Source organism: Chionomys nivalis, chromosome 26, assembly GCF_950005125.1.
Source record: "Chionomys nivalis chromosome 26, mChiNiv1.1, whole genome shotgun sequence".
In the NCBI taxonomy this organism is placed as follows: Eukaryota; Metazoa; Chordata; class Mammalia; order Rodentia; family Cricetidae; genus Chionomys; species Chionomys nivalis.
The window spans coordinates 20,733,804-20,752,017 of record NC_080111.1 but is presented as its reverse complement, the minus strand read 5'-3'; the positions used below and the strand labels follow the sequence as shown (position 1 = coordinate 20,752,017).

Below are 18,214 nucleotides of genomic sequence, written 5' to 3'. Positions count from 1 at the left end.
TCCTCGTGCAACCAACTAGGAACAAGTTGGTGATTCCTGAAGATGACAAAAAGTTACATAGTGCAAACACCTCATTTTTAATACTGAAGTATCTTTCTGGTTATCGGGCAATGTTTAATGAAGTGAGTTTGACACACGTCTAAACATGTATGTTATAGAAGAGCCGAAAAGGCATGCACATTATTCTGATCAAGTAAGAACTATGTATGGGCTGTTACATGACGTGCTCTGTGGTTATCATCAAGGGGAAGAAACTCTCAGTGAAAATACACAGACAGTCACAATGCATGAAGGAGACGTCGTTCTAAAAGGTGTTGGAACTTCCTTACTGATGCCTGTGTGGCTTTATGATAGAGCAGAGTCAAAAGACGCTCTTGGCAAATGCAGTGACTGTCTTTGGCAAGTGTTTGTGTCTCATTTCTGAGGTGAGGTAAAAGTGATTGAGTGTGCGTGATATATTGCAATGGTCATGAAAGGAAATAATGGAGTTATGTAGGAAAAATTCCTTAATTACATATCATATGGAAATGCTGTAGAGATAGTAGTGTAACTTTTGAAAGGATAGGCAGACTTATTACACAGCACAGAAGCGTCACGTCTTTCTTTAATCCTACAGTCATGTTTGCTGAGTGTCTAGTTACAAAAAGCTTACACTGGACTCAGACACAACTCCACTAGCGGATCTGGTGACTTTAAACTGTCACGTCCATCGCCCGTGTACGTGTGTATGTTAAAAAAGGATAACAAAAATTGTTGCCACTGAGAATTAGTGATGTCACCTTTTATTTCATCTTCAATGTTTGCAAACCTATACAATCCAAAAAAAAAAAAAAGCTATAGTGTTGGGAATAACTTAATTTCAGAGTTTGCCTCTGCTTAAATCATCTAAGTCTTTGTGAATCAGGTTACCAGAAATTTAAGTTTAAAACTAATTGATAATAGTTAGGAAGTAAAGTTATCAAGTGGCTTTCAGAAAAATTACCTTTGCAGTGCAGAAAAAAATGCCTTTGCAGAGACCAAAGATTTTAGATGCTTGAACGACTGATTTTATAATTACAGATTTTATAATTATTATAACTGATTTTATAATTTTACAAAAAAGAGGCCTTTCTATCTCTGAATGTTTTTGTTTCACCAGTGAGAACTCAATAGCATGGTTCAGTCTTATACATTGTAAACAACCCTTGTCGGGAGCAGAATAATAATTCCTGAAGACTGTGTTGTGAAATTCCCCTACCACTACCCCCACCTACACACCCAGATCCAACCCTCAACTCAGTGTCCCAAATACATCTTTCAGTTATCTCACTTGGTGGTGCATCTTAAGGCCTGCTGTGTTAAGTGTGTGGTAAGGCCATTCCTTCTTTCGGGTTCAGGCATCTGTGACACAGCAAGTCCAGTCTTAGCCCCAAAGAAGGAAGTTTACAGAGAGATCATGAACTAAGAGAAAAATATGGCATTTTGAATTTTTTTTTACAAAACTCGAATATTTACATTCAAAATTGCTTTTCAGATCATATGAGCAACTAATATACATTTTCTAATCTTTTAGAATCATGTTCCCATAACAACAATGAAAATTTCATCTAAGAAGGTAAGAACTCGGCCATTTGTTTATGTTCTATGCATGACAAAATGTCTTACTAACAGGAAGACATGTTCTTTAACTTCTGAAAAACTAATTATATTGATAATTAATTAATCAATAATTATTGATAATCATACAGGATCATTTCTATCTTGATATAGACCTCACTATTAACAAAAATGGAATAGGTTTGTTTTGCATAAATTTAATGAAAGAAGACCACATATGCTGAAAGGCATTCTAGAGTATTGTATTTGCCATTCCTTCAACTATTAGGGCATGTTAGATTCAGTATAAAAAATTAGCATTCTAAAAATAGAACTTAACATAATGCATTGCTATTGTAAATCAAGGCTTTCCTGCCAGTGAGAGGGAATGATCTACCCACTTCTGCTTTCCTGATACTGTCATATCTTTGAAGTAATCATGCAATGCTATATCCTAGGATTTATACATATATCTACAAAATCCTTAATATAACGCTATCTATGCATTTGAAGAAGGACTGAGTGCTGGCAATTGACAAGAGCTACCTAATCTATGTTTTTCCTGAACATGAAAATACTCAACGATCATGAGCAGTTGACGACGATTCTAGTTTTTCTACGTCTGTGATGTATTCTGTTCCAATTCCCATAGGTAGTATCTTAAAGCAAATCCCTAAGAGTGACCTCCCTATAGTCAGACTGAGTCAGCTTTGCATGCATTTGAATCTCTACTTGACTATAAATTACTGGCAAGTTGTTTAACTTCCCTGACCTGAGCGTCTACATCTAGAGAGCAATGTCTTTCTCACAAGTGGTGGACGTTAGCTGCCTAAGATAAAATGACACGAGTTAGTGCTGTCTGTAAGAACCTATTCTATTTTTCTTGGAATAGAGACCAAAGACTTCAGATGCTTGAGCAACTGATTTTCTAATTGCCATGCTCTTTGCCATAGCCAAACTCCTAGAGAGACATGATGTGGTATTCATAGTCAGTCTGGTGCTCTTTGCACTTGACCAAATTTTATGAGAACAAATAAATATGACATAATGGAGTTAACGATCTCATCTGTAAAAATGTTTGCATGGAGCATAGCAAACATTTTCCCAAGTAGCAAGAAGTCATTCGTCATTTGGCTAATGTCCTATGGAGCTGATCCCAAGTCTGAATTGTCTTTGAAGCCAGCAGGGAGGCCTTTTGTTTACGGTGGCTTGGTGGAAAGAGACAATATAGAAGCAAGATTCAAAATCTTCACAGTCATTTTTTGTGTCATAGTAGTCGTATATAAAATGTATGCCTTGGCATATTTATAGGTCATATGTTATGCTGGTGTTCAACATCTTATGCTGCAGATAGGTTAATGTGTTTCAGAGGACAGTGAGCCTCACAGCTGGGGTAGTGACTTGATTTTCTGGAACTCTGGCTTCACGAAAAACTGCACTACACGTTGCAGTGGGAAGATTGCAGTCAGTGAAGGTGTTTAAATATCATGAATTTGATACCTTTCCTAGTCCTCAGATTGCTCATCCATCTTTAACCTTTTTTCCTGTTAATTTACTCTTGTACCCAATTTCAAAAATATGTTGATATTACTAATAATTAAATTATATAGAGTAGAACTGCCTTTTACCTTTTTCTCAAATAAAGTAGCATTCTTAAAATACTTTCAATTAAATGGACACTGTCCCTTGCCTGCACCTTTTAGATAGATATTTAGTTATTCAAGAAACAAAACACATCCTGGGACCTGAACCTCAGGACCTTCTGCACAGCAGGCATGTTCTTCCACTGACTTCCATCCCCAGCCTCCTTTTCCAACTTTCATTTTGTGACAACATTTTAGCAAGTGACCAGTGTGGTCTAGGGTAGTCACTCTAGCCCAGATAAGCCTTGAGCTTTGTCATTCTCTTGCTTTAGCCTTCCAAGAAACTGGATTTACAGATCTGTGCACAGGGCAAGCGTTTACATCCAGTGCTCTTGAGGGAATGACAACTGACAAAACACAGACGACAGCATTGTTTGAAAAGTATTTAAATGTCTATATGGTAATCAATCAATTTCAGATAATTTCTTTAAATTCGATTAACGTGAATAAAGTAGCTATATGAGACATACTAAACTGAGATATGATTTATGTCATTGAAACTGAAACTTACAGATTAGTAGTTTTTATTAATATTTTAATCTACTGTTCTAATTAATTCATATTCATTGTCAGTTCTTTTCCCAGTACGTATTCTGGGAATTTTATAGCTTTGGGGCATTTGGGTCTTAGGAGAGTACGACAGCACAAGTTCTACTACATTATCTACAATTTTCAAATAATTAAAAGTAATCAGTTTTTAAAAACATCTCAGTGTCTTACAAATGATGCAGGAGGCTAACTCTATTTGACTTTGTAGGGGTAATGAAGATGGGTAGACAAAGAAGAAATTTTGAGGCAGGCTTAAATGCAAACTCTTGTATTTGGGCTGGTGAGATGACCTAGTGACTAAGAATACTTGCCAGTCAAAAATGTGGACCTGAGTTTGCGTCACGGCATCCACATTAAATAGCAAGAGAGGGGCCTGAGCATTGCTGTAGCACAGAGGGACGAGGAGGAACACTGGGGCTTGCTAGATGACAGCGCATCTCTGAGTTCAGTAACTTACTCAAAGGATTATGGCAGAGTGCAATAGAACAAAATGACCAGTGTCCTCCTTTCCACGTTCACGGGCACACAGGTACATACAGAGGTGCGTATGACACAAGCACACATATACAAGCCCAGATTCATATTTACATAAAAAAAATAAACATTGGACTATTTATTTTTCATATAATCTTAAAGTAGCTTTAATAAGTAATATGTAACTTTCAAAGCCACGTATCAACTGCTTTCACTTTTAGTGTGACTGATTCTCTAGTACGTTTGCTTCTAAACAAAATGTCTTCTATTTCAAAATGAATGTGTGCTGCTCTGCTTGAAAAACATGAAAGCTTGTGATTTGCTAAGAGACAGAAGTCAAAGGAAAAAGAAAACATCATGATTTAAGTAAGCAATATATTAGCTCAAATCTGAGAGAACAAGGAATGGCAATGTTTAAAACAGATTAGCATCTCTATGGTGCACCGGGAGGTGTTATTGTTAGTAGAAAGTGGTGATGTTATAGGCTTACTAAGGGAAGGAAAGTTCTACTTATTTTGGCTTCATACCCTCTTTGCTTCTTGTTTTGAGTGTTTCTAAATAAATCCATGGGTTTGCGGCCATATATTATAATGTGTTCCTGCTGAAAGTCTTCAAAATTTCCACATCTGAACTAAATCATCGTAATTCTCCTTACAGCAACAGTTGTATGTGAGCTCCAATGAGGGGATTTCCCAGTTGTCTCTGCATCGCTGTCACATCTATGGCACAGCCTGTGCGGACTGCTGCCTGGCTAGGGACCCCTACTGTGCCTGGGATGGCCATTCCTGCTCGAGGTTCTACCCGACTGGGAAGCGGTGAGTACCAAACGTCCACGTGAAAATCCAAAGAAACTTCACAGGGCAGTGCAGATGTGGATCAGTTCTGTGGCTGTTTTTATTTAAAAAAAAAAAAAAAAAAGACAATGCAAAATGCGGCCATGTGGAGCACTACAAACAGCCTTTCGGGAAAGAGGACTTTGTCATTCATGACTTCAGCTTTTGCGCTCTTTTTCTTCATAGGACCCATCAATGCACAAGGCAGGGTTTAACTCTGTTTTCATGCTAGCTTATGTGTGTCTCTGCTGTGTCACTATAGCCTTGAACCCCACACTGGTAGTCATGGCTGCATTGCTTCATTATAACAGAAAGTTTTTGTTGTTCATGTAATTACCAAAAAAGAGATGAATTTCAAAAGTTAGAATTTTGAATAGAACTACCTTACCACAAGAACATAGTTCTAGGAAGGAAATTGACCTGCCTTGCTTTGAAAACCTGGCTGATAATGCTTCTTCCTGTTTGGGCAGTGAAAACATGGTTGCTGGATAGGATGAGCAGTCTAAGTAAGAATGCCTTAATCCCAGAAAAGTTCAAAGTAAGTTAGAAGGGATTTCCGGTGGGAACCCTGGTGAGATAGCGGAGAATATGCAGAACTTGAATCGGATCAACTCCTAGATATTTCAATAAATATTGAGACATAGGTTATGATGGATGAGAGCTCTAAAACCTGTTTAAAATTATAATCAGTGAAGGAAGCAAATGACTCCAGTCTTAAGAACCAATGAACTGTCCAGGAAAGCATTGGGTGGTTCTTAATTTTTTTATTGCATTATATTTGTATCACATAATAAATTTGTATTATGTTATTTTTGAAATTTAATATATTTTGATTATATTCTTCTTCTCTTTCAAGACCTTCCAGATCTTCTGCTCCTTCCTACCCACCTAACTTTAAGTTCTTTCTAAAAACACAAAACTTCAATACAACAATAAAACCAAGAGAAAAAAACACCCCCCCCAAAAAAAACAACATACAAACAAACACAACATTGCAACCAAATAAAAGCACACACAGAAATATTTGGAGTTCATTATAGATGGTTTTTAAGATTTACAAGACCCATGTCATTGCATTTTTGTAAGTCAGTCATGACCCTTTTTGTATGTTAATTTAAGAAATATTTATCTTGAGACAAAAACTTTTCAGGTATTGTAGAAAATAGGTAAAAAAACATGAACAACAACAATAAAAGACAAAAATCTGTGTTCAGGTATAAAATGTTCTGAAAAGACAGACAACCCAATGAAGCCCATGAACATGTGAAATAATCATATGGTCTCTGGGTGTGAGAGTGGAAAGGGCATTACAAACATGGGAAGCAGCATGTGAAAGGTTGAACGGATGACCATAGAGGGCCATAGTGGGGACAGAGAGTGAACCAAAACATCCTCTGGGGGGTACAACAGTCTAGAAGTATGCAGGGGAACACTGAAGAGGCAACACAAAGCTCATGCTGGCACTTAGAAGCCTCTGAAAGGAGAAGGAAGGTTAGAAAGAAGGAAGTTTCCAATGCCAGGTGAGGTAGGACTTTATCAGTAATTTATCATCACTCAATCCCTGTGCTTGTTTAGACTGGAAGTTATCTGACTCTTAGTTCTAAAAGGTCACTAGCTGGATGTTGTTTTTATTGGCGCATTGGCATTGGAAGTAGTTGGAACAAGTAGGAGGACAAAGGATACAGAATGGGGTTCTAATCTAGGTCATAGAGAGGAGCAGTCGAATACTCTGTGAAGTATTCGGTGTGGAAGCATGGAGAACTAGAGGAGGAAAACAATTTCCAAGTTCTTAAAACAAGAGCACTTGGAAACACATGAGCATCGTTGTCTGAAAGTGAACCCTGTGAAAGCAGCCTGTGTGAGGAGAAAGAAGACATTAAACCAAGCATGTCTGTGAGACACTCCAGCCTGGGTGTTGAGTAGAGAGAGAAATGTATACCTGGAGTAGAGTGGAATGGCCTGGGCTGGATCCTCTTTCTTTACAATCACTAGGTGTGAGGAGGACTCCCAGGCTTTGAACCAGGAGTTTTAGGTCTATGCGCAAAGGCTCAATAGTCTCTCACATTTGCCAGAGGTGTTGGGGAGGAGCTCCTTCCCTTCTGTCAATTTCCCTTCACATTTAGATTCTCGTCCCCATGCAATTATTTGTATTTTCACTGACTGAAGAGTTAAGAACCTGAACACAGAGGGTGAGGGATGCAAATTTCAAGCATGATCTCAAATAAATTTTATTTTTGTAGCTACTATTGGATTTTTCAGAAGTATTTGTCACATGTTTGTAAATATATTAAAAATAGTGTTTTGAAAGTGTTCCCACAGCTTAATATTTGCCAGCCTACATTTTTTTCCCCATAGAAGCTCTAGCTAAGTATGGCATCTCCAACACCAGGGTTAGTCTTTGGCCTTTTAACCAGGTCTGGTGCCGAACAAAGCTGGCTCATGTCACTTTCCAAGGAGCAAAGTGAAGTGGGGATTAGAAATTGAACAACACAGCATCCTACAGATGGATCAATCCTTGTTTGTAATGGGAAAGAATGGAGGAGCAGAACCCCTTCCTTGCACAGCCTTTATCTGAGGCTGATGGGAATTTTTAATTTCACAGAAGCAATGCTTTTCCATTAAAATATCCTTCCATGTGTGGAGTACCATTGCATGTTTGAGATTCAGTATACATTTTAGAGGTCTCTGAGCATGTTCACGTACCGCCTCACCTGTTATACATCCTGTTACATTTTTAAGATTTATACTGAAACATGGGTTACACAGTGCCATCATTAACACCAGAAACCATGAATTTAGTCATGCTTTTTATACACAAAGTATTGACACTACCTTGCATTTGTTCGCTCTTCCAATATCATATCTAGTATTAAAACATGCGTGCAAGTCGGAAAAGCAAAGTATCAGCTGTTTAAATAACTGTTTGACTACTATACGAGTTTCTTAATTTTACCACGAAGACTTATAACATGCAGCGCACACATGCGCATACACATACATCCCCTCTTTCCCCTACCCCCACACACAGTGGATGAGCTTACCCATGTTCTTTTTTTGGCTAGGACAATAGAAAATTCACTATAAATATCTATACTGTTTAGATATTCCAAATTATTTCCAACTCAGATACGCTGTGAAGAATGTAAAATGTATTTGCAGAATGAATTGATATCGTTTTTCTATTTATTTTCTGTAGGGACTGAAAGATAAAGGTGTAAAAGACCATTTGTAGTATTTTCAGCATTCACTTTTTTAAAAGTACTATCTTATTTGGCTTTATTTTCCTTTAATTACCTGTTTGTAGCAAATACAGCATTAGATTAATTCATTGTAATTAAAGCAAAAATATACCCTTTGTATGGAAGCAGAGAGGTAGAGTCACAGCCAGAAAACAGTTGAATCCATACATTTACATAACATTAAATACCGTCTCAATGGTTCCTTTATTTTTTTGACAACTTGGTACAAAGTAAGCAAGATACTCTTTTTCTCACCACTTTGAAGTATCTGAAATGTTTGTGTGTATCAATAACTGCAATGCAGCTTCTGATATAAGTCATCCTGAATTAAGGCAGATAGTTGGAAAATGGAAGATGGGATAATCAGTTCAAGCTTTCTAAACCCCTTTTTCTGTGAAAGTAGAAAGTGATTTCATTGTTTATCCAAAAGAACTGAGAATAATGATGAAATGTCAGTGAAGTCAGCCAAAGCCAAATCCTACATGTAATGTAATATCGCGCTGCCTACCAGCATAGTTCTGTTATGCCCCAGGAATGCATTCAAGGAAACTGACACGTACCAAAGGCTCTCGCTGATCTCATCATTTTAAAAAAAGCTATAGCAAGGTTTTCTATTTGAATGTCTGGAATTTGATGTGGCAATTCACTTTGCCTAGCTTGGGAGGTTATATATTTTGCACAAGTAACACCCCATAGTGCTGACTCCAGAACAATAAATTTTGACATTGAGTATCTAGAAGGCTGAAAATGACCAGCTCCACCCTAAGAACACTCACCAAGTGCTGTTTTTGTATCCATTCCCAGGGTCAACAGTAGGAAATAATGCAAATACATGGCAGTATAAATATGAACCTGAAGCTGGTCTAGAATAGGACACTGATCAGAATTCCTTACATGACAGTGACTGGTACTTCCACTACTTTGTGGATGTGATACTATACATATATAAAGTTCAATGGTACAATTTATATACCAACATTTCTATAAATGTATTTGTTGACATAAAGTAATAAGCACTTCTGATAATTTTTAAATGAGACTAAGTCATGAGTGACTTTGAGATTAATGCTGTTTTGTATGTTTAATAACCATTGTGTGCCTCTTTATTTCTGTTCATTTTGATCAATATTTCATCATCAGGATAAAATATTAGGACTTGACACTTATTTCAGTGAAATAGTATTCTCATTCACACATTTAGCTGTGTGTTTCCAATATTTAAAGTCAGTGTCCACATGGCTTTTAGTGGTGACTGCATGTATGCAACTAGTCTCTTTTGGGTCACTCATCTCCATTATGAAGTCGACATTAAGAGAACTGAATCTTCATGAACCTGAGACTCAAGAAGTGAAATCATTAATGAGCAAATACTATAAGGTTTTATATAACTAATTTTCAATTTACAAAAGTTATACATTTTTGAAATGCTTTTTACATTAGGATATTCCAATTAATAATCTATTTACTTGGAGATGATGCCTTAAAAAATCTCCTAATAAGTATTGTGGGGGAATGAGAAACTGTTATATCCCATAAACTCAATGGTGCTATTAAACAAATATCAGCATTATTAACATATTAATATTGTTGTCCATAGGGTAAGGCATTTATCTGTATCTCATTTTCTAAAAGTTTTCACATATGACTACATAGCAATAAATATATTATTATGCATATATAATATACATATACATGCATGAGAGAAAATGTAGTAAATATAGAAAAAATATAAACATCTTAAAATTTACGGTACAGATATACTCATTATTGAAAACCTGAAAATCTTTTAAGTAAAGGTTTATTTTCTTTCTATTCAGCAATCCTATTTATGTTTCCAAAAAGTTTAAAACATCCATAGAGTACTTTCTTTTTAAACAAAAGTGTGTTTATTTAAAGAAACTTTTATAAGATGTCTTTACCAATCAGCATTTTTCGTTATAGTGCGTTTTGAGTGACCATCTATGAAATAAAATTTGATACAGTTATTAAGACAATCCAGCATCCACCTGGGAGTGATGTATCCTGGCATCTTTGTGACTGTCCCATCACAGATGATAGATAGAGAGGGCCCCACTACATCTAGAGGGAAAATGGGTTCCACCTGTCACTCATACACTGTAAATTGTCAGGGAGCTGTGTGAGATAATGAGACTAACTCTCTGTGATCTAAATTAAAGCGTAGGCAATCAAGAGGCCACAAAGATTAAAACTGGGTGCTTTTAATGTTGTATAATTGTCAGTAATACCCATCCCTTTAATATTTTTTTGCACTTACAGGAGGAGCCGAAGACAAGACGTGAGACACGGGAATCCACTGACGCAATGCCGAGGGTTCAATCTGAAAGGTATTAGGAGGGGGCAGGTGGTGACCATGGTGAAGAGTAGCGTCATTCTCCTCTCGTTGAGTAAGGCCCTCCACTCAAGTCATTCACTTAAGAGCCTGGCATCTTTCCGCCTCCCGTTGAGTAAGGCCCTCCACTCAAGTCATTCACTTAAGAGCCTGGCATCTTTCCGCCTCCCGTTGAGTAAGGCCCTCGACGCAAGTCATTCACTTGAGAACACTGCATCATGAGTGTGTAAAGTATTTGTGAGTTGTAATCAGGTGTAAGTTCTGTCTGTGTCACACAAACAGTCACTATGGATGTGTGGTCTGGAGCACATGGCAGCCAGGGTCTCACCCAGCTGGCAAACACAGTTTTCTTAGACACTTCTTTCTCTCTGAAGCAAAGATTTTACTTTTAAAATTGGCTAACAAGCAACACAATAAAGCGTAGTTTACTGAAGCAAATACACATAAGAAAACGTTTATGATTTTAATTAATTTGAATCGTAGACCTCCATACATTTTATAACATTTGCATTGTGGGACCATCTGCCAGGTGTCTTAGGATGCTTACTGTCTTCCCAAACATAATCAATGCATTTATTAAATATTTCCTAAGCATCCCTTTCCCCTAGTGCCTACCTGTAGCCATCCTACTTTCTTCAGAGTTTGTCTGTTTTAGACATTTGGTGTGGTGGAATCACACAGGATCTGTGATGCTATCTATGCCTAGTTCTTTTCATGTTTTCAGAGTCCCTTTACTCTTTAACATATGTTTCTTCCTATTTATAAAATTTATTATATATATCATAATTCATATTATATATATATGTATATATATATGAAACATTTTGTGTATTTACTCATCCTTTTGTGGAGACTTGTACAGCTCCCAGTATTACAGATGCAGAGAATAATCCTTCAGAGATCCAGGTTGAGACTCAGCTGCAGGTCTGCCCCTTTTACAGTTTACCCAAGCCCTTTCTCTTTGTCCTGACAAAGAGATGCCCTGTTGTTAAACTTTATGGAACCCTTCCCTTCCCTCCACTTCAAACAGCTTTCTCTGACTCACCTGGTGCTGCAGGCTTATTATTTTAAAGATAAAACTCTGTGAATTTTTATATAATAAAGTTTATAAACTTAAAAAAGGACTGAAATGAAGAGTAACCCCAGCATCCAGGTCTACGAGGCAGCAGGCCCCGAGTTCAATATACCTAGGCTGGAGACTAACCTTACACTGACCAGCCACCAGAGCCTGGGCCTTCATTTAGTACAGCAGGACATTCTTGTTCCTTATTATGGTAACTCTAAGATGCAACTCCAATTAGGTCATCTAGTTTAGGGAATTCATCCACTTTGCTATTTGCTATTCATGGAGCATTTTCAGAAACATCGTGTCAGCTCCTGTTTAACATGCCCCTCATCACGGTGCTGAGAGCAGTGACATGAGCTAACATCAAATATCTGTGCGGGTTGTAGGTCTCAGCCTCGGCTCAAATTCTTTCTTGTGATGACCTCATCCATTTTTCAAAGTCTGTAACAACGTTGATTTCTCTCACTGATTTCGGAATAAAGCTCTCTGTTTCTGTGTTTAACCTCTGCTTGATTTCACCAGTGTTTCATTTGCCTTAAAATTTTTATTAAAAGTTTAAACATATTGTAATCTGTGCTTTAGAGATGAATAGAGGAACACAGAGATGGCTTAAGTAACTTGTCTCATGTTACGCCGCCGAAAGTGTGGGTGTACATTAATTTACCCCATGTTCCTATTTGTGCAAAGCCTGGCTTTTCAATCATTGTATTATATATAGTAGGCATCCTGTACTTTCAGCATGAGCTTCTCCATTCCACACTGGGTATGATTTCATGGATGCCATAAACCAAGCTCCCATTTTGTCTGGTTCTTCACACTTCACTTATAATGTGTTCCTTCATATATTACACATACTATATATGTACAGATATTATACATACTATGCTATATTTCTTCATGACTCATGGTTTCACGTTGTGCAATTGAGAAAATCTAATTTTCCAAAGCTGTTTTAATTATTCGATAATTAAAGCTGTTACAATCCTCAGTGCAGACTAATAAATGTGTACCAACACGACCTTAGGTGACTTTTAGTGTCTCTTTTACTTTGCATTTAAATAAAATGTCTAGACCCGTAAACTTTACTGACTACTATGTGGTGACAACCGTTCTGAGCACAATTTTACAGGGGGAGACCTTCACATGGAGGACTAACCTCTAACGTCTGTTCTCTAACGTCTCATTCCTCTGATTCCTGCTTTTCAGCATACAGAAACGCTGCTGAAATTGTTCAGTACGGAGTACGAAATAACAGCACTTTCCTTGAGTGTGCCCCGAAGTCTCCGCAGGCATCTGTCAAGTGGCTGCTGCAGAAAGATAAAGACAGGAGGAAGGAGGTGAGTGGCCCGCCCACACCTCCCTGGCCATCCATCAGAACTCTGGGAGTAGCGCTAATTCAGCATTCCTCAGGGAGGCACAGAGACACTGTGAAGTAAAGACAAAGAAGCATCCTTTTATATCAGGGGCATGCCATTGCCATGTCTTTGAGTCCTTTGTCCTTAGATTTGATGGATTAGTTAGAAATCCCCTCTCCCAGCCACCTCTGTAGTCTCAGAGTTTGGAACATGAACTCCAGCGCTAGGACGGAGGAATGATGTAAGGAGGGACTCGTGTACGATGCGTGCGAATCCGGAAGCTAAGAGGGCATACAACAGCACCTTTGTGCGACTTCCGAGATAAAAGGAGCTTGAAAATGTTCCGTTTCCCTCAGCAAGAAGTTATGCTGAACTATGACCCTTTGTTGCAAGGAACATTTTTTCTGCCGTGTGGTCATGTTTCCATTGCATTCGTGACCCTTATATGTCACTCAGGTAATTTATGTAGTCATTGCTTATGAGACCACTAGTTTATTTATTATTAAGGAAAAGGACCCCTAGACTAGCAAATATGTATACATATAATCTTACTCTGAATTTTTATTGATTATCAAGAACTATTTGAAAAGAATGGCACTGCAGATTGGCATTGTCAAGATTGTAAATCTATACATATTGTAAATACCGAATTCCATGATATTGATGTCACACTGTCCCGACTCTTGAGATGAAAAAAATTACATGCACATAAATGCAGCTCCTAATTCTAAAATGTCATGTTGCTACTGTACCCTCAATTTCAGTGGACCGGCCAGAAATTGGCTGCACCCCTGCATGTGGGTGGGTTCTATTTTAGGTGATTTTGTTTCTGTAGTGTTAATCCAGCTACACAAGTGCACACAACACAGACACATATTAACTTACTCAAGATTACACATTTCAAATCTAAATACAGTCTTAGGTTTGGATTTTTATTCACAATGAAATGCACTTTTGGACAGAATGTTGATAATGTAAAAATATTCACATGTATTATCTTTATTGATTTTGGTCCTATTTTTGTTTTTATTCAAAGAGAGACCATCCTGATTGTAAATGTAAGGAGACTTCCCACTCTTGGATTCTCAATCTCTTCATTGCTAATACAATAGCTATGATTGTAAAGCAATTAGTTGTAACGCAAATGGATCTCGTGTGTGTAGCCAATATTCAGCAAGTGGTCATTTTCTATTATAATCCCTACAGTGGATTATAATATTACCGCATTTTTTATTACCTTGTTGAAATAAATTTTCTTGAAAGTCTTATAAGGTAATGTCCTTACAACTTAGTTTTAGACATCCCATAGTGTGATCATTATTTTATTTTTAAATCTCATAAAAAAGATATAACCAAAAGTGAGCACATTCGTTTGGTGCATTTTTTTTTCCTGTTCATTTATTCTTCTCTCATATGATACATTCTGACTGAACTTTCCCCTCCCTCCACTCCTCCAAGTCACCCCCGCCCTGTCTCTCGCAGTCCCACACTGCTTCTGCATTTTTCTTCAGAAAAGACCAGACTTCCAGGGCTGTCAACTGAACATGGCATAAAAAGATGAAATAAGAATAGGCATGAATCCTTATATCAAGGTTGGAGAAGACAACCCAGTAGGGAAAAAAGGGTTCCGAAAGCAGGCAACAGTATCAGATATACCCCTGCTCACTCTGTTAGGGATTTCACAAAATCCCCAAAAGAGACAACCACCACATATATGCAGAGGACCCATGTAGGCTCTGTGATTGCCTCGGCCTACTTACAGAATTCTAGACCACCAGCCCAAGAATGGTTCCACCCACAGTGGGGCAGGCTCACCGCTGCCAATCATAAATTAAGAGAAGAACCTATAGCAGGATCTTATGGAGGCATCTTCTCAGTTGAGCTATGAGGCATCTTCTGAGACATCTTCTCAAATTCTCCTTTCAGATATCTCTAGTGTGTGTCAAGTTGATATAAAGCTAGCCAGCACAGGAACCCACTTCATATTTTCTTATATGGATGGTACTTTCACTATCTCTTTTAGTTAGTTCAGGAGACAATACTGCACACTGTAGACAGAAGGGTGGGTGTAAGCAGTGGAACTAACCATAAATGGTGTGCATTCTGAGACTGAAGAGCCTCAATGCTTTTGCCTAGTTGTGAAAGTCAACTCTTTTTTATATCTACTAAGCGTACTGTTCTAGAAATTGTAGTCTTCTCTTTGGGACATTCATGGTGTTTCTCTCTTAGGTTAAACTCAATGAGCGCATCATAGCCACTTCCCAAGGCCTGCTGATTCGCTCTGTTCAGGACTCAGACCAAGGGCTGTACCACTGCATCGCCACAGAGAACGGTTTCAAGCAGACCATAGCCAAGATTAACTTCAAAGTTTTAAATTCAGAAATGGTGGCCGTCGTGACAGACAAGTGGTCCCCATGGACATGGGCGGGCTCTGTGAGGGCTCTACCCTTTCATCCAAAGGATATCCTGGGGGCATTCAGCCACTCGGAAATGCAACTCATCAACCAGTACTGTAAAGACACCCGGCAGCAACATCAGCATCTGGGAGAGGAACCCCAGAAGATGAGGGGGGACTATGGCAAGCTCAAGGCTCTCATCAACAGCAGGAAGAGCAGGAACAGAAGGAATCAGCTTCCGGAGTCATAAACATTCGTCGGTGGAGCTGTGCTTTCAGAAACAAATGCTCTGTCTTCACTGGTCAACTACTGAGCAAAGTCTCGAGCTTTCCCCATGAGAAATTACCGACAAAAGTGGGAGACTCGCTCTCAAGTGCGTTCTCTGTGAACTGAAATGAGCATGCATCTTCTTGTATGATACAGACTAGCACTAGACATGTCATGGTCCTCATGGTGCATAAAAATATTTAACTTATCCCAGATTTTATTTATATCTTTATGTGTCTTTTCTTCAACATCAATGCAGCGACAGAAGCAGAACTGTTACACTCTCGGTAGAGCGAGGGCCATAAATTACTCTGTGCTGTTACTTCCCTGCCCTGGGGGTTCAGCTTTGTTGTCGGTGGTTTTTATACATGAAAACGAATTCCAGTTCACAATTTTCACATAGTAAATGTCATATAAATGCATGCGACAGAATAACCATCCCCAAAAGTCGTGTAGGTTAGACAAATGACGGAGAAGAGAGCATCCAGATGTTATTTAAAAACAAGAGTGACTCATAAGGAGAACACGATGAGTTCATATGCTTCCAGTGGGTTCTATTCTTGCTTGTTCCTTTGTTTAAGATTGTAATATGTGCCAGCTGCTGAGATCTGCCGTCAGTCTTTGTTCTCTTGGTTCAGGAAGATAAAATGAATAACCTGTGCCATTCAGGCCTTTGATGGGAGATGTATCAGTGAGGCATCGCCATTTCTACTGTTATGTTACCATCTTCCAAACAAAAGCACTTTGTTTCTTGGAAGTTATTTAAGTTATTATAGACTTGTATATGCTCTTACATTATTTAACTGATTTACTGCTTGATTTTAATGTCCTAGTCTACTTGGCAAATTAAGCAAAACAAGGAGAAAACATTGTGAAAACATCCGACCTCTCCACGCAGAGTGAAGCTATCAGAATGTTTGGATTGTTTTATGAGAAAACTGCACTAAAGTTATTTTCTCCACTTTAAAAACTAAATAGATAAATTATGGGAAATTTCCTCATACTTCTTTTAATGATAGAACTTAGATTTTTCAAAGATAAATCAATCTTAATACAGGTTTAAATACATGTTTGAATTTCCAGAAACAAAGAGAAATGATACCAAACACTATTGAAACACACTTCTTATTAATAGTTCATAAAGAAGGTAATGAAAGGGGATCAGCTTTTTTTTTTTTTTTTTTTTTTTTGAGTATTGTGAACAAAACATGGGGAAGGAAATCATGTGTAGGGAGGGGTGTAAGTTGATGGTAGGTTGTAGGTTACATGTTTAGCATGCACAAGAACCTGGGCTCTAACACAAGGAAAGGAAGAAAGGTAGGGAAGAGGAAAATCCAGCCAGCAAGAAGGAAAGACAAACACGAAAGAAGGAAGATCAGAGAGGAAGAAAAAGGAAGGGAAAGATGGAGGGATTGCACTTATTATCAGAAGATAAAGATGTGTTTAGTTAAGAGATGGTAAATTTTGGTGTTCTAAGAGGCACCTCAATGTGGTGAAAAACAACAGTTTAGAGAGCATAAATGTCATCCAATTCTGTTTTAAAACTGTTGTTCCAAACTGTGCTACAATAATCTATCATGTTCCTATACATAAATGGTTTGCGTGCCTAAAACGTTCACATTTTATTTTTTCTTATACATGCAAAAAATAGTAGTGTGTTTACATGCAATACTAACAACATCCTCTGTGTTTGCAATTAATCTATTGTATGAACAAAGTTAAAGTAACATGACTTCCAAAGCACAGTGCCCTGGCGCCGTGTAGCTTCACATGGTTAGATGGTGATGTTTAATTCTATGCTCTTATTTGTTCTATTTAATACCTCCTGTTTTTTTAAACCATAATTACATTTTAAATACCCGTTTCTTTTCTTTTAAAGATATAGAAATTACTATTCAACGTAACCCTGCCAAATGTAAAATAAATGTATTTCTCAAAAACATAATTAGTACATATTGAATATGGGTGACTAGTAGGTTTTTTGTGTACTTGGGCAATTTGTTGATTTAGCATGTTTTTCATTTGTATTGTATATAAAATTACCTAGAAATGCACTTTTCCCCTTAAAGTGTAGGTTTGTGAATAGACTTAGCATGATGCAGCTGTCACTACAGTGAATGTTCACCATGTGTAGAGAAAGCAAATTAGATGTAGTTACCATATGAAAATTGAATTAGATGTCGAAGAAATCATTTGTCTGGCAAAATAAAACATTGAATTCCCTGGAGGATGTCTTTCACTTTTCTTTGTAGGAGAGTATGTGTTAATGGGATAGAAACTACTGAATTGCTATTTTCACTTAAAGATTTAGTTATCTGGTTTTGTAAAAACAAACCATTAAATACTTCCGAATTTATGAATTCCAGAATATATATATGTACACATATTACTGGTAGCCTTCATTTAAGTCCGAACTTGAATCCATCCACTAACATCCACCTTCTACAAACATACTACCATATGCAAA

At 37.7% G+C, this 18,214-nt stretch overlaps 2 protein-coding genes across 9 annotated transcripts in view; one reads left to right on the top strand and one right to left on the bottom strand.

The window, feature by feature from the left end:
* Window positions 1-16,934, top strand: part of Sema3c (semaphorin 3C) — a 154,161-nt gene extending 137,227 nt beyond the window's left edge. Inside the window, exons 14-18 of the mRNA XM_057758749.1 lie at window positions 1,553-1,594; window positions 4,899-5,056; window positions 10,591-10,658; window positions 12,936-13,066; window positions 15,314-16,934. Coding sequence (XP_057614732.1) covers window positions 1,553-1,594; window positions 4,899-5,056; window positions 10,591-10,658; window positions 12,936-13,066; window positions 15,314-15,730 — 816 coding nt within the window. The 3' untranslated portion in view covers window positions 15,731-16,934. The remainder of the gene's footprint in view (window positions 1-1,552; window positions 1,595-4,898; window positions 5,057-10,590; window positions 10,659-12,935; window positions 13,067-15,313) is intronic.
* Cd36 (CD36 molecule) overlaps window positions 1-18,214 on the bottom strand; it is a 196,621-nt gene that overhangs the window by 52,240 nt on the left and 126,167 nt on the right. The window lies entirely within an intron of this gene.